Source organism: Callorhinus ursinus, unplaced genomic scaffold (genome assembly GCF_003265705.2).
Source record: "Callorhinus ursinus isolate GAN/ISIS: 27379988/994484 unplaced genomic scaffold, GSC_fseal_2.0 scaffold13, whole genome shotgun sequence".
Classification (NCBI taxonomy): Eukaryota; Metazoa; Chordata; class Mammalia; order Carnivora; family Otariidae; genus Callorhinus; species Callorhinus ursinus.
In genome coordinates this window covers 32,806,990-32,833,586 of record NW_027397075.1, presented here as the reverse complement: position 1 = coordinate 32,833,586, position 26,597 = coordinate 32,806,990, and the positions used below count along the sequence as shown (strand labels likewise).

Below are 26,597 nucleotides of genomic sequence, written 5' to 3'. Positions count from 1 at the left end.
TATCTTAACTCCAGTGTTAAACTGTCTCTATGTTGCTCCTTCTATAACTGAATACACTGCTGGATTTTTCCTACCAGGTTAACTTCTCTCATATAAGCACAAAAATGATTCAGCTCTTAGATCCAGCTCTTAGTTCTCATCTGTCAGCAACTTCAGAAATCAAGTAAGTTTTCAACTAAATGAGTTTTATTTTGCTCCATATTCATGAACTCTAATCTGATCTAGGATCTGCCCTCTAAAAAACAAAATAAAATAAAAACCTGCCTTTGATCACAAGGAAGACTTTCACTGAATAAAAACAACTCAAAAGGTAATGCTCAAAATACTTTGAAAAGCTAGCTGCTTGGTGGCATCTACTAAACCCTAGTATATACATGCCCTAACCTAGCAATTCCACTCCTAGATGTGTACCCATAGAAGTATATTCATATGCTTACCAAAAGACAAGTTCAAGAATGTTCACAGCAACACTATTTACAGTAACCTTAATCTGGAAACAACCCAAATGCCCATCAACAATACAATGGAAGAACAGATATATTGTAATATATTTATACAATGGAACAAATGAACCATGCCTAGATGCAACTATTATATGGATGAATCTCACAAACAATGATAAATGAAAAACCTTGATGAGAAGAGTTCATATTGTATTATTCCATTTAAACAAAGTTCAAAAACAATCAAAACTCCTAATCTATGGTGCCAGAAGTTAGGACAGTGATGACTCTTCAGAGAAGTAGTAACCGCAGGGGCAGTGAAGGGGAGGAGGGCTTCTGAAATGCAGGCAACTGTTCAGGGTTTTTTTTGATCTGGGTGCTTGTTACATTAGTTATGCTCACTTTATGAAAAACCATCATGTTTCACACTGATTTTTGCACATTTTCTTTTGATCTGTTATACTTCAACAAAAAGTTCTTTAAAAAAGACAATGTTCTATTCTTGGTGGGTTGACAACACAATATTTACACTCTAATTGTTAATACTTCTAGCCTTTTTCTTATCTCTCCATACAGAGGCAGACAATAAAAAATAGGTTTTGTTCCTTTAAAAAAATGATTTTAATTTCAATTATTGGCTACATGATAATTTATGGAAAGTTCCATTCACCTCAGTATAATAAGATGTCTTTTTCAAACTCTAGGAAGAGAGGGAACACAAGCAGGGGGAGCGGGAGAGGGAGAAGCAGACTTCCTGCTGAGCCCGGAGCCCAATGCAGGGCTCGATCCCAGGACCCTGGGACCATGACCTGAGCCGAAGGCAGATGCTTAACGGCTGAGCCACCCAGGCGCCCCAAACTCTACTTTAAAATCCTGTTGTCAGGCATTTCTCCAAAGAAGACATCCAAATGGCCAACAGACACATGAAAAAATGCTCAACATCACTCGACATCAGGGAAATACAAATCAAAGCTACAATGAAATACCACCTCACACTGGTCTGAATGGCTAAAATTAACAAGTCAGATTTTGGCGAGGATGCTGAGAAAGGGGAACCCTCTTACGCTGTTGATGGGAATGCAAGCTGGTGCAGCCACTCTGGAAAACAGTATGGAGGTTCCTCAAAAAGTTGAAAATAGAGCTACCCTACAACCCAGTAATTGCACTACTGGATATTTACCCCAAATATACAAATGTAGGGATCTGAAGCAGCACCTGCACCCCAATGTTTATAGCAGCAATGTCCACAACAGTCAAACTATGGAAAGAGCCCAGATGTCCACTGACAGATGAATGGATAAAGAAGATGTCGTATATACGTATACAATGGAATATTACTCAGCCATTAAAAAAATGAAATCTTGCCATTTTCAATTACATGGATGGATCTAGAGGGTATTATGCTAAGCAAAATAAGTCAATCAGAGAAAGACAAGTATCATATTATCTCATTCATATGTGGAATTTAAGAAACAAAACAGAGGATCATAGGGAAAGAGAGGAAAAAATAAAACAAGACAAAATCCAAGAGGGAGACAAATCATAAGAGATTCTTAGTCATAGAAAACAAACTCAAGGTTGCTGGAGGGAAGGAGGTGGGAGGCTGCGGTACTGGGTGATGGACATTAAGGAGAGCACATGATGTAAGGAGCACTGGGTATTACATAAGACTGATGAATCACTGACCTCTACCTCTGAAACTAATAATACATTATATGTTAATTAATTGAATTTAAATAAAAAATAAAAATAAAATAAAATCCTGTTGTCAGGGCATCTGGATGGCTCAAGTCAGTTAAGCGTATGACTCTTCCTTTTTTAAAGATGTTATTTATTTATTTGACAGAGAGAGACACAGAGAGAGAGGGAACGCAAGCAGGGGGAGTGGGAGAGGGAGAAGCAGGCTTCCCACAGAGCAGGGAGCCCAATGTGGGGCTCGATCCCAGAACCCTGAGACCATGACTGGAGTGGAAGGCAGACGCTTAACAACTGAGCTATCCTAGTGCCCCAAGCATCTGACTCTTGATTTTGGTTCAGGTCATGATCTCAGGGTCATGAGATTGAGCCCTGCATTGAGCTGCACAGAGCCTGCTTAAGATTCTCTCTCTCCCTCTTCTTCTGCCCCTTCCCCCCACACATGCACTCAGACGTGTGCATGCACTTTCTCTCTTTCAAAAAAACAAAAATCCTGTTGTCTTCATACTCACTAAATAAGGGAATTAACTTGAGTCACCACATATTCAGCTTTATACAAACATTTTAAATAAAACTATTAACAACCAGGAGTTTTTGATTCAGACTACATTGCCAAAGTGTACTAAAGTTCTTCCCAAATTTTCTGCTACTAAATTAACTTCATATTTTTGACCTCAGGATGAATGAAAAAATCCTTAAAAGCATATAGCGTAGAAAAGCATGAGAAGCTGATATGCTTTCTAAAAATCTCCAGCTCAAAGTCTTTCTCACTTTGCAACAGGATCTTTGAGCAAAATAACTGCAGACTAACATCTTTTTTTTTTTTCAGTCAGAATGATCACCTTTGAAAAATCAACTTTTCCATTTGAGAATTTCTTAGCATTCCATTTGTAACTAAACATTAATTCATAACCATGAAGATCTGTATCATTTTCCTAAAAAAGAGAGAATATGACAAAAACAAATATGTATATATGATTCTATTTAAGACTATGTTATCATTTCTTCTTTCAGAGTATTTGACCACATACGAAAGATGAGCTTTGACATAAATATTTTATTAACTACAAGAAGGAAAGGGGCAAAGAAAAAACACAGACAGGCAGGAAATAAAAGTTTATCTAAAAATTTCCTTTGCAAAATAATCCTCTGACAAAGATGAGTTAGTGGAAAGAATGAATATCCTGATACTGTTCCCAATAAAGTTTATTTTGAACTGTTAAGGGATGTTATTATTTATTTCCCTGGTTACCATGACCCTGTGATTACAACTTACTCCATGTTTTGGAAAGCTATGCAACTTCCTTAAACAGCTACAGAGTACAGATTTAAGGGAAGGGAAAGTAGTATCTAGGATGCTCATTAATTTTAATAAGCATTAAGATCTTTCAAAATTGTAATTATAAGTCAAAGCTGGCAAGTGATAATGCTCATACATTTTCTTTTCCCCTACCATAAATGTTGCTAACTTTCTTAGCAACTGACATTAGAAATTCAAATATCTTCAAAATAAAATTTCCTGAGAAATTGTGAATCTAGGTTCCAGAAGACCCATGGACGATACTCCAATGTCAGGTACGGAATCATTCAGATAGAGACAACTTTAGAAAAGTCATCACTCCAGTGAACTAGAAGATAGTGTTACTATTCTGCCAAAAGTGACCAAGAAATCCAATTTTACTGGTGTGATTAAGCATATTAATTTCATTCTCTTTTTTTTTTTAATTTTTTTATTGTTAGGTTTATCACCATACATTACATCATTAGTTCTTGATGTAGTGTTCCATGATTCATTGTTTGTGCATAACACCCAGTGCTCCACGCAGAACGTGCCCTCCTTAATACCCATCACCAGGCTAACCCATCCCCCCACCCTCATTCTCTTTTCTATAATGAACATTATAGAACTAATCTAGTATGAAATTAGAAGACCTCTCTCAGCAAAAAATATGAAGCAATGATATCAACTTTTGCAAGCTCCTACTATTTATAAAACTGTTAAAATGTCATACCCTCGCTTTCCTATTTTTTTAAATAAATACCATGAAATACTAAGCTCAGTATGAAATGAATAGGACCTATGAATATTTATTTATCAAAAATAAATTTTAGTATTACTTTAAGATCACAGAAGTCAAAGATATAAATTTGGGTTTTACTTTTGAAGAGTATTACACTAAATTTGAGGAATCAGAACTGTTCACCATACCAATCTGGATAATCAGGCAAAGGAGAATTTTTAGTACAAATGCCTAAACTTGTGTACACTGTGATTACAACATTTTGACTTTGCATAAGGTTTTAGCTCCTAATTCTGCATTCTTCCTTTAGGTTAAATTTAGATAGGCATTTTAGAAACTAATTTGTAAGTAAAACAAATAGGAAAGTCAATGCATTCTCAATAAGGTTTGCCGGTTGTTAGAGATTCAGAATTGAGGAACTTATTCTGTGACCTTCAGCAAGTCACTCAACCTTTCTTTATAAAAATAGATCACAGATGGGGGCGCCCGGGTGGCGCAGTCGGTGAAGTGTCCAACTCTTGGTTTCAGCTCAGGTCCTGAGCTCAGGGTGGTGAGATTGAGCCCCGCCTCAGGCTCTGTGCTCAGCGGGAAGTCTGCTTGAGATGCTTTCCCTCTGCCCTTCCCCCAGTCTCTCTCTCGCAAATAAAATAAATAAATCTTTAAAAAGAATGTTACAAATGTTTAAAAATCTTACATCTTTACAAAATGCTTTGCAACTTTCAAGTATCGTGGGATTTCCAACTAGAACCTCTGAAGAGCAGAACCCAGCTTTACTTGCATGTGAAATAATTCCTGCTGTGGTAGGCTGAGAAATAACAGTTATGCTTTGCACAGCTTATGCATTTTATCTTTTTCAATCATTTTTATAATTTGATTAAATTCGGTAAATACGATTGAAAGGGTTAGATTTTAAGAAAGGAAACTTCGTGTATAACAAGTAATGTAGTAATACAATACTGTTTAGATTATGTTAGGCTTATACTTTTGATTACTCTACCTTTCTAATTTAAGACAGCTATAATTTATATACATTTATATCCCAAATAAAAAAAATTCTTCTCATCTAGCAATCACTGCTAAGACTGTCAAACATTTTAATTGGCAGTATATGATATATGCATGTGTAATTCTGCTTATTTCTTTAAAAGAGGAAAGTGAATAAGAGCAGCCATCTAGGGAACTAAAAACAATAAATGAAACAAATCAGATACCTAGGGAATTTGCAAACTAATTTTTTAAATATTCTGTGAAAATATATAGTATAGAAGCATTGATGTATCACTTCACTATTATCTGGTGGGAGTCTCAAACATCATATACAATAGAAATATCTTATGAATTGAGGATTAAATTATTGTATAATTAGAAAACAAACTTAGTGGTTACCAGAGGGGAGGTGGGTGAAGGGATGGGTTAAACAGGTGATGGGGATTAAGAAGTGCACTTGTTGTGATGAGTACTAGGTGATGTATGGAGTTGCTGAATCACTATACTATACACCTAAAACTAATATAACACTGTATGTTAACTATACTGGCATTTAAAATAAAATATAGATTACTACACAATTTTCATTTATGTTCACTCTTGGGAGTATCACTGCATTACTATTAAAAACACCTGATTTTGAATTCATTTATATAACTTTAAAGGTCCTTTATATTAGTAATTCACTGTTACACAGATAAAGGTTTATTATAAATTTTAATTACACATATTTAATTACCTCATCTTACTTTGTAGGAATTTTAAATGCCTTAACATTTTCATTTCTCACAAATAATAAAATTATAATTAAAATAGTCTTCACTAAAAATTCAAATAGAACTTTCTGGTCAATATTTATGGCTTAATGTATAGGAAAAAATAAAATGAAGAAAATTATAACCACTTTAAATAGAAACTATTTTCTCTTTTGGCTTAGGTATAAGAGATGCAGTCACTCTACCTCACAAAGCAGTAAGTCGATGATGTGGAAGACCATGCAGAGTGGGAACTTGGCTGTAAAAAGAGTGAGGAACCACTGGGAGGCATACATATGAACTTCCAGGTTCAGAACACAAAAATGGTGGTGCAGGTCTGGTAACTGCTCCTAAAAAGTCAAAGTGGAAAAGTGAGAAGCTTTATTTCCTAGCACAAATGCAATTTATGACAAGCTTTCTATGAGCACTCTAGATTTTTTGCAGCATTCATTGAATTTTATGTAACTACACAGAACTGATAATAGGAGATGAGCACTGGGACCAGGATGATCGAGGAAAATAAAGGCAGACTTCTTATGGACAAATAACAAAGATCACCTCTTGCTCACTTGACTATTCTTGTTTCTTGGGAAATGCTCACTCTGACAGAATACCTATAGTCTAATGAATGTCATCCCTCCAGAGTCGAATCCAGCACCTGATCAAATGGGTTGCCTGACTACCTAGGAAAGAAATTTATTTTCTCTTTGGAGACCACTTAATATTAACATCATCTGGTATCTATGATATCACTTCAGCATATTTTTGGGGTACTGAAAAAAGCCTAAAACATAACGAGACTTTAAAACAATCTATCTTTTTTGAATTTTTGGTAGAATTCCCCTGGGAATCCATCAGGTCCTGGACTCTTGTTTTTTGGGAGGTTTTTGGTCACTGCTTCAATTTCGTTACTGGTTATTGGTCTATTCAGATTCTTTACCTCAAAGATACAGATGTAGTGAAAAGAAGGGCCACATGCACCCCAATGTTCATAGCAGCAATGTCCACAATAGCCAAACTGTGGAAGGAGCCAAGATGCCCTTCAACAGATGAATGGATAAAGGAGATGTGGTCCTTACATACAATGGAATATTTCTCAGCCATCAGAAAGGATGAATACCCACCATTTGCATCAACATGGATGGAACTGGAGGGGATTACGCTAAGTGAAATAAGTCAAGCAGAGAAAATCAATTATCATATGGTTTCACTTATTTGTGGAACATAAGGAATAACTTGGAGGACATTAGGAGAAGGAAGGGGAAAATGAAGGGGGTGAAATCGGAGGGGGAGATGAACCATGAGAGACTATGGACTCTGAGAAACAAACAGGGTTCTAGAGGGGAGAGGAGTGGGGGGACGGGTTAGCCTGGTGATGGGTATTGAGGAGGGCACGTATTGCATGGAGCACTGGGTGTTATACGCAAACAATGAATCATGGAACACTACATCAAAAACCAATGATGTAATGTATGGTGACTAACATAACATAAAAAAAAAAAGATGCTTGAAAGTAATTAACTATAATAACCCTTGAATATGAAGCAGCATAACATATTTAAAATCATGAACTCTGGAGTCAGGCAACTTGGATTCAAATCCCAGATTTGCCACTGTTTGTGTGGCCTTGGACAATGCACTTAACCTAAGACCTTGTTTCTTCCTCTGTATAATGAAAATAATTATGTACTTCAAGAGTTTGGAGGAACAAATTAAATATTTGTAAAGCTAAAAAAACCTATCTTTGACATTACAAACTGAAAAACTACAGAAATTGTGCAAGAGTAAAATGCATGAAATTGGACGTCTCCTAAAAATGCCTTTATGCTACCCTTATCCTTTTTTTTTCCAATTTACACAAGTAAATGCTTTTCAAAAGCATGAAACGTAACGTGCAGAGTATTAGCATAGCTATTCCTATAACTGAAAAGCAAAGACATGTAAAACCCCACGTTAGTTTTGTTTTCATAAATGGATCATAAAAACAAACAAAAAAAAAAACCCTACTTCTTGCACAAAATGCTTTTAGAAAAGCACCCAAAGATACCCATCAGGTACTTTAAATGGGGTGTCCAGAGGTCATCGAGTCAAAGAATGCTAACAGAAAAATGTGTTTGGGTTTCTTCATAGTACCACGGACTTGTTATTCATTTATCAAGTACATTTATTTGACTCTCAAAGCTCTTAAGAATAATGACCCTCGAAAAAAATGTAAACTTCTGAAAATAAAAGGTAAAAAAGTGAATAATCCCAAATATTTACTCAGAAGAATTAAATTTCTAAAAATGAGCCTATTGCTTTTAATGTCCATAGTTGCCCAGAATCTTCTACACAGTCCTTTTTCTACTGAAAAAAAGCACATATGTCATTATGCTTAGAGTTCGCTTAACATCTTTCCCCTATTTCATTTCTTAAGGTTTTCTACCCTCCAACATTCTCTTCTCCCAGCAAAGTTGTCCTTAACCTCATTGCTAATCCTCTGTCTTCTCTGTTCTAGTCTTTTAGTCTCCCATTGACTTCACGTCCTCTTTAGACACCTATGGATCTCCTGACAGGTCAGGCCAATGAGCTCCTACCAATATCTCTACTGCTGCGTCCCACTAACCTTAATCACTTTACTTTTCTCCAATATGGAATCAATCCATTCATGTATTTACTTCACATTTCTTTTGGGTTCCCAATACCTCAGGTAGAGAAAGCCATATAAGCATGCTAAATAGACCCATTATAAATTTAAGATTTTCAACTTCAGGTGGAATTTCAGAGCTACTCAGTAATTCCTTTTATCAGCACTAGTCAATAATTTTGCCCTTGCTCACGATCTTTTTTATTATGTAATATTTTACATATATAAAATAATATGTTCCTCATACATATAAATTTACACGGACATATTGTAAAACAGTAACAACCCATTGTTTGAGACGAAGAAATTATATGAGAATTTTTAAATATGTCCCAACATTAAAATATTTAAGTGTTTTTTATTCTTTTTCGATTCTTTTTCTGTCCTTTCAAGAGTTCTCTACATGTGGACCTAAATATGGCAGTGGTGCTAATTAAGGCAGGGAAAGTTCTTAAGTATTTCAATTTTTATTCTGTAAATATCTTCATTTCTTTACAAATAATACTCAGGAATCTCTTCATTGACTTAACTCACTATATTCCCATTTAAAAGTATATTAAAGTTGAATATTTACAATGGAAGACTATTTTAAAAATGATCAAATGGTTAAACATTAACACCAATATAGATACTGGTCAGAAACCAAATATATATACATTTTTCTATAGAATTCCATTAAACTTTCATGAATTATTATTGTTCACCAATTTTATTACTTTTTCTGTAACTCAATCCCTGAGTGATAAAAGCCTAATTTTTATTTACCTGTATTAGTCTCTCCAACTGATAGAACTTGCAATGAAGATCTTCAAAGTTGTTTTTGTAGAGATCTCGTAAACCATAGTCGTACATGATTTTCACCAAAACACAGAATGCTTGTTCCTCTGGCATCTACAGGAAAACAAATACATATAGAATGTGACTGAGTGGCATTTGGCCAGAGTGTCAGAAAAGTTCCTTCATGTTATTAGTCCTCTGCATTAATGGCTAAAAGCCTCTAGTGAATGAACTTCTTCAGAGCCAGCCTTCTGCAGCAAATAGATAAAATTTGGTTCAAACCTTCCAGTTTCCTCACTTGACATGAACTTCGCTCTTTTGTGATTTTTTTATTTGTTTGACAGAGAGACATAGCGAGAGAGGGAACACAAGCAGGGGGAGTGGGAGAGGGAGAAGCAGGCTTCCCACGGAGCAGGGAGCCTGATGCGGGGCTCAATCCCAGGATGCTGGGATCATGACCTGAACTGAAGGCAGACGCTCAATGACTGAGCCACCCAGGTACCCCTCTTTTGTGAATTTTAATCATCCTGTTATTCACTTGTTAAGCCATCTTAAAAACAGGTAATACAGTCACATGATTCAAAAATCAATACAATGCAAAAGTATGCAAAGGTAAAAGTCTTACTCCTCTCTGTCTCTGTATAATAATTCCTGTACCTGGCCCCCACCTCTTTGGCATAACCTCCTAACTACGCTCAATAATTTCTCATCTATCCTGCTAGTGTTTCTTTATGCAAATAAAAGAATCACACTTATTTTATTTTTCCCTTTTCTACATAAAAGATAACATTCTATGTACATTACAATGCATCTTGTTTCTTTTTCCCTCAATAATATTCCCCAAAGAGGAATTTCTGGGTCAAAGGATAAATGCATTTTTCATTTTGATAGTGAGATAGTCTTCCCACAGTCTTCTTGATGTTGTTATTTTCTTTTTAAATAAAAAGTTTTTAGGAAAGAATTTTATGAACTTTTATCATTAAGAGTTAAATGACAAAATCTAACATACCCCTTCCAGAAGCATTTTTATCTGAACAGAGAATGAAATCTGAAATCCAAGGAACAAATCTCTAAATTGTGGTATCAATAAACTGAAGGGACTTAGAGACATACCTAACGTTCTAGAAATTACATCAAGCAAACAGAAAAAGATTTTATCCTTAACTCAGTGTCCTAAGATATAACTATTGTGTAAACATTTACTTTTCTTAAAAATAAAAACTTTATTTGAGAGAAAGTTTGTGCACAAGTGGCAGGGAGGAGCAGAGGGAGAGGGAGAAGCAGGCTCCCTCCCCCGAGCAGGGAGCCCAACACGGGGCTCCAGCAGGATCCCAGGACCCTGAGATCAGGACCTGAGCCAAAGGCAGAAGCTTAACCAACTGAGCCATCCAGGTTGCTCCTGTAAACATTTACTTTCAGTGTCACTTCTTTTAGAGTCTGACCTTGGCTGATTATGGTATTTGACACCTTTGTCAGATTAAATTCCTGTCTGAATACTTGAGTCAAGTAGAGTTCTGTGTACCCACTTAGAAATGTAACTGTTTATTTAAATTCCTACACAAATTGGCCACTTCTATTTTCGATTTATAAACCATGAAATACACAAATTAGTTAAATAAAACCTCCTAAAGTTAAGTAAGTACACTTAGCTGTTGTCATTTTGATTCTATAAACATTTGCTTATTCCTTTTTTATCTATGAGGTGTTTGGGGCTTTGACCCCAGCTGTTCAAGTCAGCAAACATTTTTCAGCTTATACTCATTTCTTCAGAGCACAAGTACACTGTATTCTTTCCCCCTTTAACAATTCTGTCATTGAAGCTTCAAGCGACACTAGCTTGCACATACATGATCTACTCCTCCTACCACCAAGGTCTAAGCCTCTCCTCCTTCCTCTCAGATCTCTACTAAAATGGCCATACAAAAGTGCTCATGTAAGGTAACTGTAGCCAGCCCTAGAGAAACTAACTCACTTAAGTCCTAGTTGAATAGTTTATCATTTGGTATCCTACAAAGGGGATAAACCTTTAGTGCCTTGCATGGGTAAAACCATTAAAGCAAATAAAAGGTTTAAATGCCTTTTGGTATTCACACATGCAGTCACTGAACACAGAGATGAATGCACTGTGCTAGGCCCTGGGGATACAGACGTAATGGTAGAGCATCTTCCCAAAGGACAAGTATATAGGCAACTCTCCTTGACTTTGACAGGGACACAGAAATCCTGGGACAGGGGAGGTAGGATGTGTTGATGAGGAATTAGACATCACCACAGCTAGAGCACAAGTAGAGAAATGGCTGGGTATGAGCCTGACTGGGTAATTTAGTCAGGAAAAAAACAGATGAACATAAATTTCTGCTTTGCTTTTAGGTATGGAGCTTAAATTCTCCCTTCCTCCCTCCATCTCTATCTCCACCTTTCTCCGCTCCCTCCTCCCCACTCCCTATCCATCTGTCTGTTTCTCTCACACACACAAACAATATATTTAATACATGTTCCTCAAAAACAAAAGAATATTTAAGTTTGAATTTGATTCCCCCAAATAAAATGACAATCCCAGTCTATAACCTTTATTTTTTTTTTAAATCTGTATTTGGGGGAGTGAGGAGTCAGAGCTGTTATCCTTCATGTGTAGCTTTAGGCAACATAATCTCTAAATAATGACCACAATAGGTAGATCCATCACCTCACATAGTTACAATTTTTGTGTGTAGTAAGAACTTTTAAGATCTCTCTTAGCAACTTTCAAATACACAATACAGTATTGCCAACTATAGTCACCAAACTGTTATATATCCAGAACTTATTAATTTTATACCTTAAAGTTTGTACCCATTTCATCTCACTAACTCATTTCCCCCACCCCCTGTGGCAACTACCAATCTACTCTCTTTTATGACTTCTTCTTGTTTATATTCCACATATAACTGATACCATACAGTATTTGTCTTTCTGTATGACTTATTTCACTTAGCATAAGGCCTCTGAGGTTCATCCATGTTGTCACAAATGACAGGTTTCCTTTTTTATGACTAATATTCCATTAAATGTATATACCACAATATCTGTACCCATTCACTTGCTCATGGACATTTAGGTTGTTTCCATGTCTTGTCTATTGTAAATAACACTGCTATGAACATGGGGGTGCTAATATTATTTCAAGATGGTAATTTCATTCTCTTTGCATATATACTCAGAAGTAGAATCGCTAGATCACATGGTAGTCTATTTTTAATTTTTTTTAAGAACTTCCATACTGTTTTCCATAGTAACTGCACCAATTTACATTCCCACCAACAGTGCACAAAGGTTCCCTTTTCTCCACATCCCTGCCAGTACTTGTTACCTCTTGTCTTTTTCATAATATCTACTCTAACAGGTGTCAGGCAATATCTCATTGTTTTTGATTTGCATGATGATTGGTGATGTTGAACAACTTTTCATATACCTGTTAGATTTTTAATATCTTCTTTGGAAAAATATCTACTCAAGTCATTTGCCCATTTTCTCATTGGATGATTTGGGTTTTTTTTTTCTCTTGAGTTACAGGAGTTCTTTATATGTTTTAGATATTAACCCTTATCAGATATGTAGTTTGCAAATATTTTTTCCCATTGTGTAGGCTGCCCTTTCATTTTGTTGATATTTCTTCTGCTGTGCAGAAGTTTTTTAGGTGATGTAGTCCCACTCATTTATCTTTGCTTTTGTTGCTTTTGCTTTTTTTAAATTTTACTATGTTAATCACCATACATCATTAGTTTTTGATGCAGTGTTCCATGATTCATTGTTTGTGCATAACACCCAGTGCTCCACGCAGAACGTGCCCTCTTTAATACCCATCACCAGGCTAACCTATCCTCCCACCCCCCTCCCCTCTAGAACTCTCAGTTTGTTTCTCAGAGTCCATAGTCTCTCATGGTTGCTTTTGATGTCATAATCAAAAAATCATTGCCAAGACCAATGTCAAAAAGCTTTTTATCTATGTTTACTTCTAAGAGGTTTATGGTTTCAGGTATTATGTTTAAATATTTAATCCATTTTAATTTTTATAAGAGATATAAAGAAACTATCACTTGCCCATTAAATATTCTTAGCTTCCTTGTCAAATATTAGTTGACAATATATGCATAAGTTTATTTCTGGGCTCTCAGTTCTGTTCCATTGGTCTACATTATCAATTTTTACGGCAGTACCATACTGTTTTGATTACTATAGTTTTATAATAGAGTTTGCAATCAGGAAGTGTGATGCCTCCAGCATTGCTCTTCTTTCTCAGGACTGTTTTGGCTATTCAGGGTCTTCTGTGTTTTCACACAAGTTTTAGATTGTTTTTCTAATTTTGAAAAATTGTCATTGGGATTGCATTGAATCTGTAGATGACTTTGGTTAGTATGAACATTTTGACATTACCAATTCTTCTGAGGCATGAGCATGAGGTATCTTTCCATTTGTGTCTTATTCAATTTCTTTCAACAATGTTCTCAGTGTACAGTTATTTCACCTCCTTAATTAAATTTATTCCTATTTATTTTTTTATATTATTGTAAATGGGATTGTTTTATTTCTTTTCCAGATAGCTCATTGTTAACCACATAGAAACAAAAGTGAAGTTTGTATGTTGATTCCATATCCTGCAACTTTACTGAATTTGCTGATTAGTTCTAACAGTTTTTTTTTTTTTTTTTTGGTGGAGTCTTTAAGGTTTTCTATATATAAGACCATGTCATCTGCAAAAAGAGACACTTTCATTTTTTCCCTTTTTGATTTGATACCTATGATTTCTTTTTCTGGCTGATTGCTCTGGCTAGGATTTCTAGTACTATGTTTAATGGGAATGGTGAGAGTGGGCAACCTTGTATTGTTCCTGGTCTTAGAGAAAATGCTTTCTTTTTCTTTTGTTCAGTGGAGATGTAATTGACACATAACATTATATTGGTTTCAGGTATACAACCTAATAGTTTGATATCTGTACATAATGTGAAATGATCACAAGTCTAGTTAACATCTATCACCATACATAGCTCAACTTTGTTTTGCAATGAGAACTTTTAAGATTTACTCTATTAGCACTTTTCAAATATGCAATACAGTATTATTAACTATGTTGTACATTAAATCCTTATGACTTATTTAATTGAAGTTTGTACCTTTTGACCCCCCTTCACCCATTTCATCCACCCCTAACCTCCCACCTTTGGCAACCATTAATTATGTCTATGAACTTTTTTTTTGAAATTCCACATATAAGTGAGATCATATATTTGTCTTTCTGTCTTTAACTTCTTTTACTTAGCATAATGCCCTCAAGGTCCACTCATGTTGTTGCAGATGGCAAGATTTCATTCTTATATATATATATGAGACACATTTTCCATATCCACTCATCCATCAGAAGCCACTTAGATTGCTTCCATATCTTGGCTATTGTAAATAACGCTATAGAGACCATAGGGGTGCATATATCCTTTTGCTTTAATATTCTTATTTCCTTTGGATAAATACCCAGAAGTTGAATTGTTTGATCATATGATAGTTCTACTTTTAATTTTTTGAAGATCCGCCATACTCTCTTCCACAGTGGCTGCACCAATTTACATTCCCACCAATAGTGCACAAAGGTTCCCTTTTCTCTACATCTTTGCCAATACTTGTTATTTCTTGCCTTTTTGATAATAGCCATTGTAATATATATGAGGTGATATTTCACTGTGGTTTTGATTTGCATTTCTCTGATAATTAGTGATGCTGAACATCTTTTATTATACCTCTTGGTCATCTGTATGACTAGAGGGAAAACTTTCAACCTTTCACCACTGAGGATTATGTTAGCTGTTGGCTTGTCATATATGGCCTTAATTATAGTGAGATACATTCTGTACCCAATTTGTTGAGAATTTTTATCATGAATTTTGTCATTTATCATTGAATTTTGTCAAATACTTTTTCTGCATCTACTGAGATGATTTTTATCTTTTGTCCTACTCATGTGATGTATCACATTTATGATTTGTGTATGAACCATCTTTCATCCCAGGGATGAATCCCACTTGCTTGTGGTGTATGATCCTTTTAATGTGATGTTCAATTCTGTTTGCTATTCTGTTCCAGTCTTTATTATCTTCTTCCTTCTACTAACTTTGGGCTTAGTTTGTTCTTCTTATTCTGGCTCCTTGAGGTATAAAGTTAGATTGAGATAGGACTATTTTCTTGATGCACGCATTTATCATAATAAACTTCCTTTTAGAACTGCTTTTGCTGCATTTGGTGTGTTTCCATTTTCATTTTTCTCAAGATATTTTTTAACTTCCCTTATGACTTCTTTAAATCACTGTTATGTTCAGGAGTGTTATTTAATTTCTGCATATTCATGAACTTTCCATCTCTTCTCCTATTAGTGATTTCTAGTTTTGTGGTTACAAAGGCTACTTCATATAATTTCTATATTTGTGAATTTCTTGAGATTTTTTCTATGGCCTAACATATGATCTATCCTAGAAAATGTCCCATGTGAACTTCAGAAGAATGTGTATTCTGCTGGTTTTGGATGGAATGTTTTGTATATGTCTGTTCAGTACCTTTGGCTTATAGTGCTGTTCAAATCTGCTGTTTCCTTATCAGTTTTCTGCCTAGATGATCCATTGTTGACAGTGAGGTACTAAAGTCCCCAAATATTATTGTTGCTGTTCATTTCTCCTTTTAGTTTTTGTTTATATCTGCTTTATATACTTAGGTGCTCCAATGTGGGCAAATACATATTTATAATTGTTATATCTTCTTGATGACATTTTTATCATTATAAGACTTTGTCTTTTTTGATCCTTTTCAGCTTAAAATCTATTTTGTCTAATATAAATATAGCCACCTCTACTTTCTTTGGGTTACCATTTGTTTGAAATATCTTTTTTTTCCTTTCATTCTCAGTCTATGTGTATCCTTATGACTAAAGTGAGTCTCTTTATAGGCAGCATATAGTTGGGTCTTGTTTTTTGTTTTTTTCCCTCCAATCAGTTCTTCTATATCTTTTGATTGGAGAATTTATCCATTTATATTTAAAGTAATTATTAATAGATAGCAACTCATTATTGATATTTTGCTGTATTCTATTTTGTAGGTACTTTGATTCTTGCTTTCTCTCTTGCTGTCTTCCTTCGTGATTTAATGACTTTCTGTAGCAGAATGTTTTCTCTTCTCTTTATCTTTGGTGAATCTACTGTCAGTTTTTGCTTTATGGTTACCATGAAACTTACTTAAAATGTCTTATAGTTATAACATCCTATTTTAGGTTTATGAAAACTTAACTTTGATAGTATACAGAAACTTGATACTTTTACTTCTCCCCCACCTCACACTTTAGGTTACTTATGTTACAGTATACATTTTTTATATTGTGTAGGAAAAATTACTGTAGTTATGGTTATTTTTAATATATTTGTTTTTTTAACTTTATACAAGAGTTATAAGTGAATTATGTACTATCATTACATATTACATAATCTGACTTTGACTACTTAATTACCATTACCAGTGAATTTTACACATTCACATGTTTTTACAATGTTAATGAGCATCCTTTTAATTCAGCTTGATGAACCCCTTTAGCATTTATTGTAGGGAGGTCTAGTGATGATGAACACCTTCAGCTTTTGTTTGTCTGGGAAAGTATCTCTCCTTCATTTTTGAAGGTTAGCTTTGCTAGATATAATATTATTTTTCTTTCAATACATTCTTTGAATATATCATCCCACTCTTTCTTAACCTACAATGTTTTTGTTCAGAAACATATGGGGAGTTCCCTTGCATGTGATGAGTAGCTTTCTTCTTGCTGCTCTCAAAATTCTCTTTGATTTTTGACAACTTAATTATAATGTGTCTTGTTATAACCCTGTTCAGATTCTAACCATCTAGAGTCTTCTGGACCTCATAAATCTGGAAGTCCTTTTGTATCCCCAAGTTCAGAAGGCTGATAGCCATTATTGCTTTAAACAGACTTTCTGTCCCTTTTTAATTTCCTTCTGGGATTCCCATAATGTATATATTGTTTCATGTGATGGTGTCCCATAAGTCCCGTAGGCTTTCTTCACTTTTTTTCATTTTCTTTTTGCCCCTCTGACTTGATAGTTTCAAATGACCTATCTTCTAGTTCACCGATTCCTTCTTATGTTTGGTCGAGTCTTTTGTAGCTTTCCATTAGTCTTCAGTTCAGTCATTGTATTCTTCAGCTCTAGAATCTGCTTTTTGATGGTTTCTATTTCTTTGTTGATTTCATTTTCTTTTCCTAATTTTATTTAGTGATCTGTGTGTTCTTGTAGTTCATTGAACTTCTTTAAAGGGATTATTCTGAATTCTAAATTCTTTGTCAGACAGTTCATAGATCTGGGTTTCTTTAGAGTTAGTTATTTGAGATATTTTAGTTTCCTTTGGTGGTATCATGTTTACCTGATTCTTCATGATTCTTGATTCCTTGCATTATTATCTGCATACTTAAGTGGTCTCCTCTTCCACATATTAGTTTGCTTTGGCATGGAAAAACCTTCACCAGTTAGCTCAGCTTAGGGTGCTGGATGGACCAGTTGGTAGTATTCATGGGCAAGCAGGGCTTGCTATCAATCTAACTGAGTGAGGCCACTGCTCATGCTTTAAGGCCAGGGGGGATGGTACTGGCTGGGCTACACAGTTGGGTGAGCCTACTGGCTATGCTCCACATTCAAGTAGGACCAGTGGGTGGGCTGTCTGACTAGGTGGGGCTCCTGGCCAAGCTCCACTCGGGTGGGGCCACTAGCTGGGCTCTGCAATCACTTTCAGATGAACAAGATCAGAGGCTACCTTCCTTGGCAGGGTGGTGCCACTAGTTAGACTCCACCATTAGGCAGTGTTATGGGTTGAGCTCTGAAATAGCTCCTGGTCAGGAGCTCCTGGGGTCTCAGGTTGTGCCAGACCAGATGGTGCTGTGGGCTGGACTTTGTGTTCAGGTGAGGCCCCAGGCTGTATCCCAAAGTTAGGCAGGACCACAGGCTTGGCTTCACAATCAGGTAAGCTATTGGCTGTGCTCTGCTGTTGGCCAAGGTAACTGGTTGAGCTCTCTGGTCAGCAGGGGTCTCCAGCTGTATCCCACAGTTGAGTGAGGCTAGAGATTGTTCTATGGTCAGGTGGAATTACTGTCCAGGCTTCCTGATCAGGTGAGGCTGCAGGCTATGTTCAGGAATTGGGTAGGAGTGTAGCCTGGGCTCTGTGGCTGGGCAAGACTGCAGGCTGGGCACTCTGGCTTGGTGGTATTGTAGGCTAGGCTTTGAGGCTGCCCAGGGTCATTTAAAGGCCAGAGGCTATGTTCAACAGTTGGGCAGGGCTGCTGACTTGGCTCTCCACTTGAGTGGGGCTATAGGATGGGGTCTGCAGCAGCTCAGATTCTCTGGTCAGGCTTCCTATAGGGTCAAGACTGAAGGCTAAGCTCAGCAACAGGGTGGGGCTATGAATTTGCTTCCCTGCCTGAGCGGGGTTCCATAGGTTCCATAGCCAGTCTGGCCCATTGAATAGGGATCCAAATCAGGCAGAACTGCCAACCAATATACTGTTTAAAACAATATTAAGATGTTGGAACACGGGATGCCTGGGTGGCTCAGTCGTTAAGCGTCTGCCTTCGGCTCAGGTCATGATCCCAGGGTCCTGGGATCGAGTCCCACATCGGGATTCTTGCTCAGTGAGGAGCCTGCTTCTCCCTCTCCCTTTACTGCTCCCCCTGCTTGTGCTCTCTCTCTCTCTCTCTGACAAATAAATAAATAAAAATCTTAAAAAAAAAAAAAAGATGTTGGAATACAATGGATCCCTAATATTGAATATCCATCTTTGTTGTGTATAGGAGCTTTGTCATAGAATCAGTGTTGTTTTACTGGGGAAAGGAGTAGATAAATATTAAAATATTATAATTTGAGATATCAAAATATCATCCATGGTTCTATGAAATACAAAACCAAATACCTGCCTCACATGCATAATCTGAGAATCAATCATGATGTAATCATTGTTTGGTAACAAATGTTGATAAGGATCTGCCATCCGTACTAACACTGAATGGAGACAGTCTCCAAGCTTCACTGCTTCTTTCTGTAATTAATCATAAAACAAAGCAGGTCTAAGTACTTCAAAAGTCCTTAAGGCCCACCTGATGTAACACATCAAGATGTATTTCAAAGTAAAATTACATGTTGATAATATAAAATAATCCCCTTATTTGGATAAAACTAAATTTTCTGTTCTGCATGACTGTTTCACATGTTTTTGTAATAAATCTGTTTTTCCATGAAGGCAATGAAAATTCACTAATTTTTCATTTTCTTCAACAAAGGTAAATGCTAGTGAGAACTCTGAAAATCATGAACTCATGAGTGTTCATTTTCTGTTTACAATATGAAAAGCAAATAAAATGAAAACTTCTAGCTTTTCATTTTCCTTTTAAATCAAATATATACTAAAATACATTTAAACTGAATGTCTATTTATAAGCCATAAAACATATTGTATAACATTAGTGTGCTGTATGTAATCAATTTAAGCTAGTGGGACAAGGGTCCAAAAGGAAAGGCTAGGCAAATAATTAAGGCAATTCTAGAACAAATAGCAGCAAACAACATTATTAGAGGCATTCATTCATAACCCCATTTGATCCTCATAAAAATTCTGTAAAGTAGGTATTATTTTTACATTTTTAATATTAACTGGTGAAGTTCAGAGAAGTTAAGTGATTTTCTAATAATTACACATCTATTAAGTAAAGCCTGGATTTAATCCCATGATTGCATTCTTTTTTGTGCCAGATACAAAATAAGACCCTTTACATTGATAACATAAAGTATTCAATATTCACAAAAATCCTGGAAAAATGATAATATTATCTCCATTTAATAAATGAAGAAACTGAAGATCAAAGAGTTTAGGAAACTTGTCGAAGGTCATAGAACTTGAAAGGTATTAAACCACAATTCAAATTCATAGTCATGCTTTTATTTATCTGTGAAGGAGTTCAGCTTTAAGAAACCTAAGATAGTAGTTAATGGGAGATCAAGAGAGTTTTTTTGTGGTTTTTTTTTTTGAGAGACAGAGAGAGAGTGCATGCGTGCATGCACATGGGAGGCAGAGGGGCAAAGGGAGAGAGAGAGAATCTTAAGTAGACTCCACATCCAGCATGGAGCCTGATGAGGGGCTCGATTTCACAACCCTAAGATCATGACCTGAGCTGAAATCAAGAGTGGGACACTTAACCAACTGAACCACCCAGGCGCCCCTCCAAGAGTATTTTTTAAAGGTAAAATGTCTTGAGTGTATTTACTCACAGGGAGATGTTGAGAAATGGCTCAAAAGCACTGATACAAGAATTAACTTAGAACAGGAAAATTTCTTGCATTTTAAGGAAAAAGTGATTTGGGAGTATAGAAGGATTTATTTAAAATACACTAAAACTCTTGTAGTAAAGATATCACTAGTAGATGATGTGATGTATCTGTCTAGCATCCTATCTTGCTCTCATCTAGAATCAAATACCCTTTCCCTGTAGGTAGAAGTTGATCCAGTTCACTATCAGCAACAAGACAGACTCAAGACATGGGCCAAGCCAATCAGAATATCATACTGTCCTGGCCTCAGTAACTGATTCAGGGATGGCAGCAGGTTCCCAAGATAGGCCAATCAGAGTCCTCCAGGGATCTTGTACCTTGGATTCTGAGGAAATCTTTTAGGAAAACTAAGAAGTAGCCCTGTTTCTCATTTCTTAAGTCCACTGGTGAAATCTTACCTTAAACCTATCTTTTCTGGGGGACTGCAGTAAAGGATTTGTAATTTTTAAACTTTACTTCATTTTTAAATGCAACCCACAAAAATGCATAAAAGTTAAATGTATACTTTAATAAATAACTTGATCATAAAGTAAAACCAAATAATTATAAAGACAAGTGTAACTACCACCCAGGTTAAGACAGAATACTTTCAATACTCTTGAAGATCCCTGTATGTCCCACCCCAATCATGACTACCAATTTGTCAAGAAATCACTATCCTGACTTTATCAATAATCACTTCATTGGTGTTATTTATATTTTGCATCTAGGTAGCATCCTACAAATAGAATTTAGTTTTGTCTGCTATGGAACTTTATACGAAATGGATCATACCAAGTGATACCAAGTATACTTTGCTTTCTTACTAAACCTTATGTTTGTGTGATTCATTAGCATTAACTTATGTAGTATAAAACATTCATTTCATTGTTATATAGTGTTCTACTATTAAATATATCACAATTTTTCCATTTTAATGTCTAATTACAATTCTAGTATTAAACATTCTAATAGTGGACATTGAGTTGTTTGTTATAAACACTGATCCTGGGACAATTTTTTTTAAATTTTTTATTGTTATGTTAATCACCATATATTACATATTTTGTTTTGGTGTAGTGTTCCATGATTCATTGTTTGTTCATAACACCCAGTGCTCCATGCAGAATGTGCCCTCCTTAATACCCATCACCAGGCTAACCCATCCCCCTACCCTCCTCCCCTCTAGAAACCTCAGTTTGTTCTTCAGAGTCCATCATATCTCCTGGTTCGTCTCCCCCTCTGACTTACTCCCCTTCATTCTTCCTCTCCTGCTATCTTCTTCTTTGATCCTGGGACAATTCTAATACACAATTTTTGGTATACATGTGTGTAAATTTGACTAGGATGAGTATCTAGGAGTGGAATTGCTGGGTATGCATATCTTTGTCAGATAAAGCCTTTGGTTTCCAAAGGAATTGTGCCTAGTCACAGTGTTTTTTTAAAAATTCAATAATTTTAAACATTCTGGATTATCCAAAAATAATCCTTTCTGCAGTTGGAAAACTTCCAAATGCCCATAGTAGTATACATACAGTAATTTAACCTTAAAAAGGAACATGATTTTCTGAAGGTCAAGGAAAGTATATGTTACATAAAAAAATTTAAAACTACTTGACAGTAAATATGTTAGAAAAATATACTGAGTTAAAAATTATTTAAAATATTTTATATGATTTTTAGAATAAATGAAATATATAAAAGGACATTATTTATTATATTTCCAAATAAGCAATGATTAATACTACAATGAGGATATTACTTATCTGTGCTATAACATTCTTCACCAACTATAAAAGATAAATTTCCTGTAATTCTATCAATACATATAATAGCAACTACTGTGATAAACTAGTTTTCTACTGCTTAAAATACAAATTACAAAACTATTATCAAAGCATCGGGAAATTTTCAAGCACCAAGAGAGCTAATTATTTCTTAAAACTACTGAGACAATGGAAAACCTTAAAAATTCTAAACTTTTGTTTTTGAATACTTTCATTTTTGATCTTTCTTTCCTCGTAGGCAGTGAATGTGAAATATAAATGACCATGGGGGAAGAAAAGACAGCATCCCCAAAAGAATCAGGTTCTGACAGTGATTAATATGGAGCTGCCAAAGGATGTCTGGCAGCAGAAAGAAGCAACTGCTTATGTAACCGATAAAAAATTAGTAACACCCCTAGAACTTGAGATAGTGTATTTGATGAATTATTTCAGCTAGACTGTATTCTTCTACCTGTTTAAACCATAGAGACAAAAATATGAAAAAGAAAAAAAAATTACAGTTAATTTCTCTCATTAGAATTCATTAATGGATGGGTTGATCAGTTAATGGAATATGCTGATTAAAAGAATTATCGCAGGGTGCCTGGGTGGCTCAGTTGTTAAGTGTCTGCCTTCGGCTCAGGTCATGATCCCAGGGTCCCGGGATTGAGCCCCAAATCGGGCTCCCTGCTCTGCAGGAGGCCTGCTTCTCCCTCTCCCACTCCCCCTGCTTGTGTTCCCTCTCTCTCTGTCAAATAAATAAATAAAATCTTTAAAAAAAAATTATCGCATATACTCTCAATTAGAAATTACAATAATATGTTTCTCATTAGCACTATGCTGAATATTAGTGAAACTTTCCTCAAGGGTTCTGAAGGTATTTCTATATTTCCAGTTATTTTTATAAGCCATGGCAAGAACTGCATAATTCTATTATTGTAGAAAGTATGAGAAACTGGACTGAATGTCTATCCATCTTGAGACATAGTTCGAAAGCAGTTTTAGAGGGCTGACTTGGCATGTGATCCTTACAATATGAGGGTAGATAATGCAGGAAAAAATCCTAGGTATTGGAATTTTCTAGTTATTTGGATTACCGACTTTTTTTGTGGGGAAGTATTTCCAAATAAATATGAACTCATACTTAACTAACCCTCTGTTAAATCTGAGAACAGATATCTTAGAGAGATGTTCTTCTAACTGAAGTTTTTTCCCTAAAGATTTATTTATTTATTTATTTGAGAGAGAGACTGAGATAGAGAGAGAGAATATGAGAGGGGGGAGGGTCAGAGGGAGAAGCAGACTACCTGCTGAGCAGGGAGCCCGATGCGGGACTCGATCTCGGGACTCCAGGATCATGACCTGAGCCGAAGGCAGTCACTTAACCAACTGAGCCACCCAGGCGCCCCTTCTCACTGCAGTTTAATCAACATATTGTAATGTGTTTAACAAGGCTACAGGTCTAAAATGCTAAACTGATATATGCAAAGATTACTTTGTGGATGACAAAATTTCACCACCCATGGCTTCCACTTTGGCTTCTCATCAGAGTGATTAGAGGAAAGGTGATTCTGAAACTTGGTGAACACACTCATGTCACTGGGTGCAGTCTCCAGCCCCCCTGCATAAGAGAGCTATGTTAGACACTAGGTTGGTTTAGTAGCAGAACAAGGGCCCTGGGAATTTGTGGCCATAGAGTGCTTGATTAAAGGAATCAAGGGAATATCAAGAAGATGGGCCAGGGAGATGTCAAAGAAAGAAGGATAACAAGGAAAACATCAAGAAGACCATAAACAGATGATAACGCAACAGAAGAAGAAATCAAAGTTAAATAAAGTGATTTTCACAACAGAACCATTGTATACATTATCATTAAATCAAGTTATCAGAATTAGGACCCTGAATTTACTATACTCACTCTTCATTTCCGGAATGCAAACTTTTGCTTTAAACTTGCTCAACCTCTTTGCTGCATTTGACGGAAGACACTGCTTCCTCCTTACTGAAAATCAGAAATTCCCCAGGAACTCCTGTTCCTCATCAGCCCTTTAAATATATGGAATTCCTGGGCTCTGGAATTCTATTTCTTTTTCTTAAATGATCTGATCCACTCTCGTGACTTCAGCTATGGTTTCTCCCTCAGCATCAGTCTCCAGCATCCACCTTGTTGGTGGACAGCTTCACTCAGATGTCCCCAAAATATCCCAAACTCAAAGAATTCAAAATAAAATTCATCATCAACTCCTAATCATGTTTCTCCATTCAATCTCAATGGATGAATTTTCTATCTGAACTAAAAATGCCATAGGTCAAAGAAAAAAAAATATACCACAAGTCATCCAGTCACCAAAGCTAGAAAAGTAGACATGTTACTTTTGACTTTTCCTTTGTCAATCCCTTCGATAAAACTTACCAATTTTGCCTCCTGCATGTTTCTTTTTTTTTTTTTGGCACTTTTAAAATTTTTTATTGTTATGTTAATCACCATACATTACATCATTAGTTTTTGATGTAGTGTTCCATGATTCACTGTTTGTGCATAACACCCAGTGCTCCACGCACAATGTGCCCTCTTTAATACCCATTACCAGGCTAACCCATCCCCCCACCCTCCTCCCCTCTAGAACCCTCAGGTTGTTTTTCAGAGTCCATCGTTTCTCATGGTTCGTCTCCCCCTCTGACTTACTCCCCTTCATTCTTCCCCTTCTGCTATCTTCTTCTTTTTCTTTTTTCTTAACATATGTTGCATTATTTGTTTCAGAAGTACAGATCTGTGATTCAACAGTCTTGCACAATTCACAGCGCTCACCATAGAACATACCCTATACAATGTCTATCACCCAGCCACCCCATCCCCTCCCATCCCCCACAACTCCAGCAACACTCAGTTTGTTTCCTGAGATTAAGAATTCCTCATATCAGTGAGGTCATATGATACATGTCTTTCTCTGATTGACTTACTTCACTCAGCATAACACCCTCCAGTTCCATCCATGTCGTTGCAAATGGCAAGATCTCATTCTTTTTATGGCTGCATAATATCCCATTGTGTATATATACCACCTCTTCTTTATCCATTCATCTGTCGATGGACATCTTGGCTCTTTCCACAGTTTGGCTATTGTGGACACTGCTGCTATAAACATTGGGGCGCACGTACCCCTTCAGATCCCTACATTTGTATCTTTGTGGTAAATACCCAGTAGTGCAATTGCTGGATTGTATGGTAGCTCTATTTTCAACTGTTTGAGGAACCTCCATACTGTTTTCCAGAGGGGTTGCACCAGCTTGCATTCCCACCAACAGTGTAGGAGGGTTCCCCTTTCTCCACATCCCCACCAACATCTGTCGTTTCCTGACTTGTTAACTTTAGCCATTCTGATGGGTGTGAGGTGGTATCTCATTGAGGTTTTCATTTGGATTTCCCTGATGCCGAGTGATGCTGAGCACTTTTTCATGTGTCTGTTGGCCATTTGGATGTCTTCTGTGGAAAACTGTCTGTTCATGTCTTCTGCCCATTTCTTGATTGGATTATTTGTTCTTTGGGTGTTGAGTTTGATAAGTTCTTTATAGATTTTGGATACTAGACCTTTATCTGATATGTCATTTGCAAATATTTTCTCCCATTCTGTCCGTTGTCTTTTGGTTTTGTGGACTGTTTCTTTTGCTGTGCAAAAGCTTTTTATCTTGATGAAATCCCAATAGTTCATTTTTGCCCTTCCTTCCCTTGCCTTTGGCGATGTTTCTAGGAAGAAGTTGCTGCGGCTGAGGTCGAAGAGGTTGCTGCCTGTGTTCTCCTTTAGGATTTTGATGGACTCCTGTCTCACGTTTAGGCTTTCAACCATTTGCAGTCTACTTTTATGTGTGGTGTAAGGAAATGGTCCAGTTTCATTCTTCTGCATGGGGCTGTCCATTTTCCCAACACCATTTGTTGAAGAGACTGTCTTTTTGCCATTGGACATTATTTCCTGCTTTGTCAAAGATTAGTTGACCACAGAGTTAAGGGTCCATTTCTGGGCTCTCTATTCTGTTCCATTGATCTATGTGTCTGTTTTTGTGCCAGTACCATATGGCACATCACCATCTTGATGATGACAGCTTTGTAATAGAGCTGGAAGTCTGGAATTGTGATGCCGTCAGCTTTGGTTTTCTTTTTCAAGA

General features: G+C 36.2%; 1 protein-coding gene across 5 annotated transcripts in view; it reads right to left on the bottom strand.

Annotated features, from left to right (window-relative positions):
* Nucleotides 1-26,597, bottom strand: part of RABGAP1L (RAB GTPase activating protein 1 like) — a 762,700-nt gene that overhangs the window by 243,833 nt on the left and 492,270 nt on the right. For all 5 annotated transcript variants that reach the window (XM_025877662.2, XM_073900045.1, XM_073900044.1 and 2 more), the window contains 2 exons: nucleotides 9,293-9,418; nucleotides 6,108-6,251 (listed from right to left, as the gene is read on the bottom strand). In XM_025877662.2, the coding sequence (XP_025733447.1) occupies nucleotides 6,108-6,251; nucleotides 9,293-9,418 (270 nt within the window). The remainder of the gene's footprint in view (nucleotides 1-6,107; nucleotides 6,252-9,292; nucleotides 9,419-26,597) is intronic.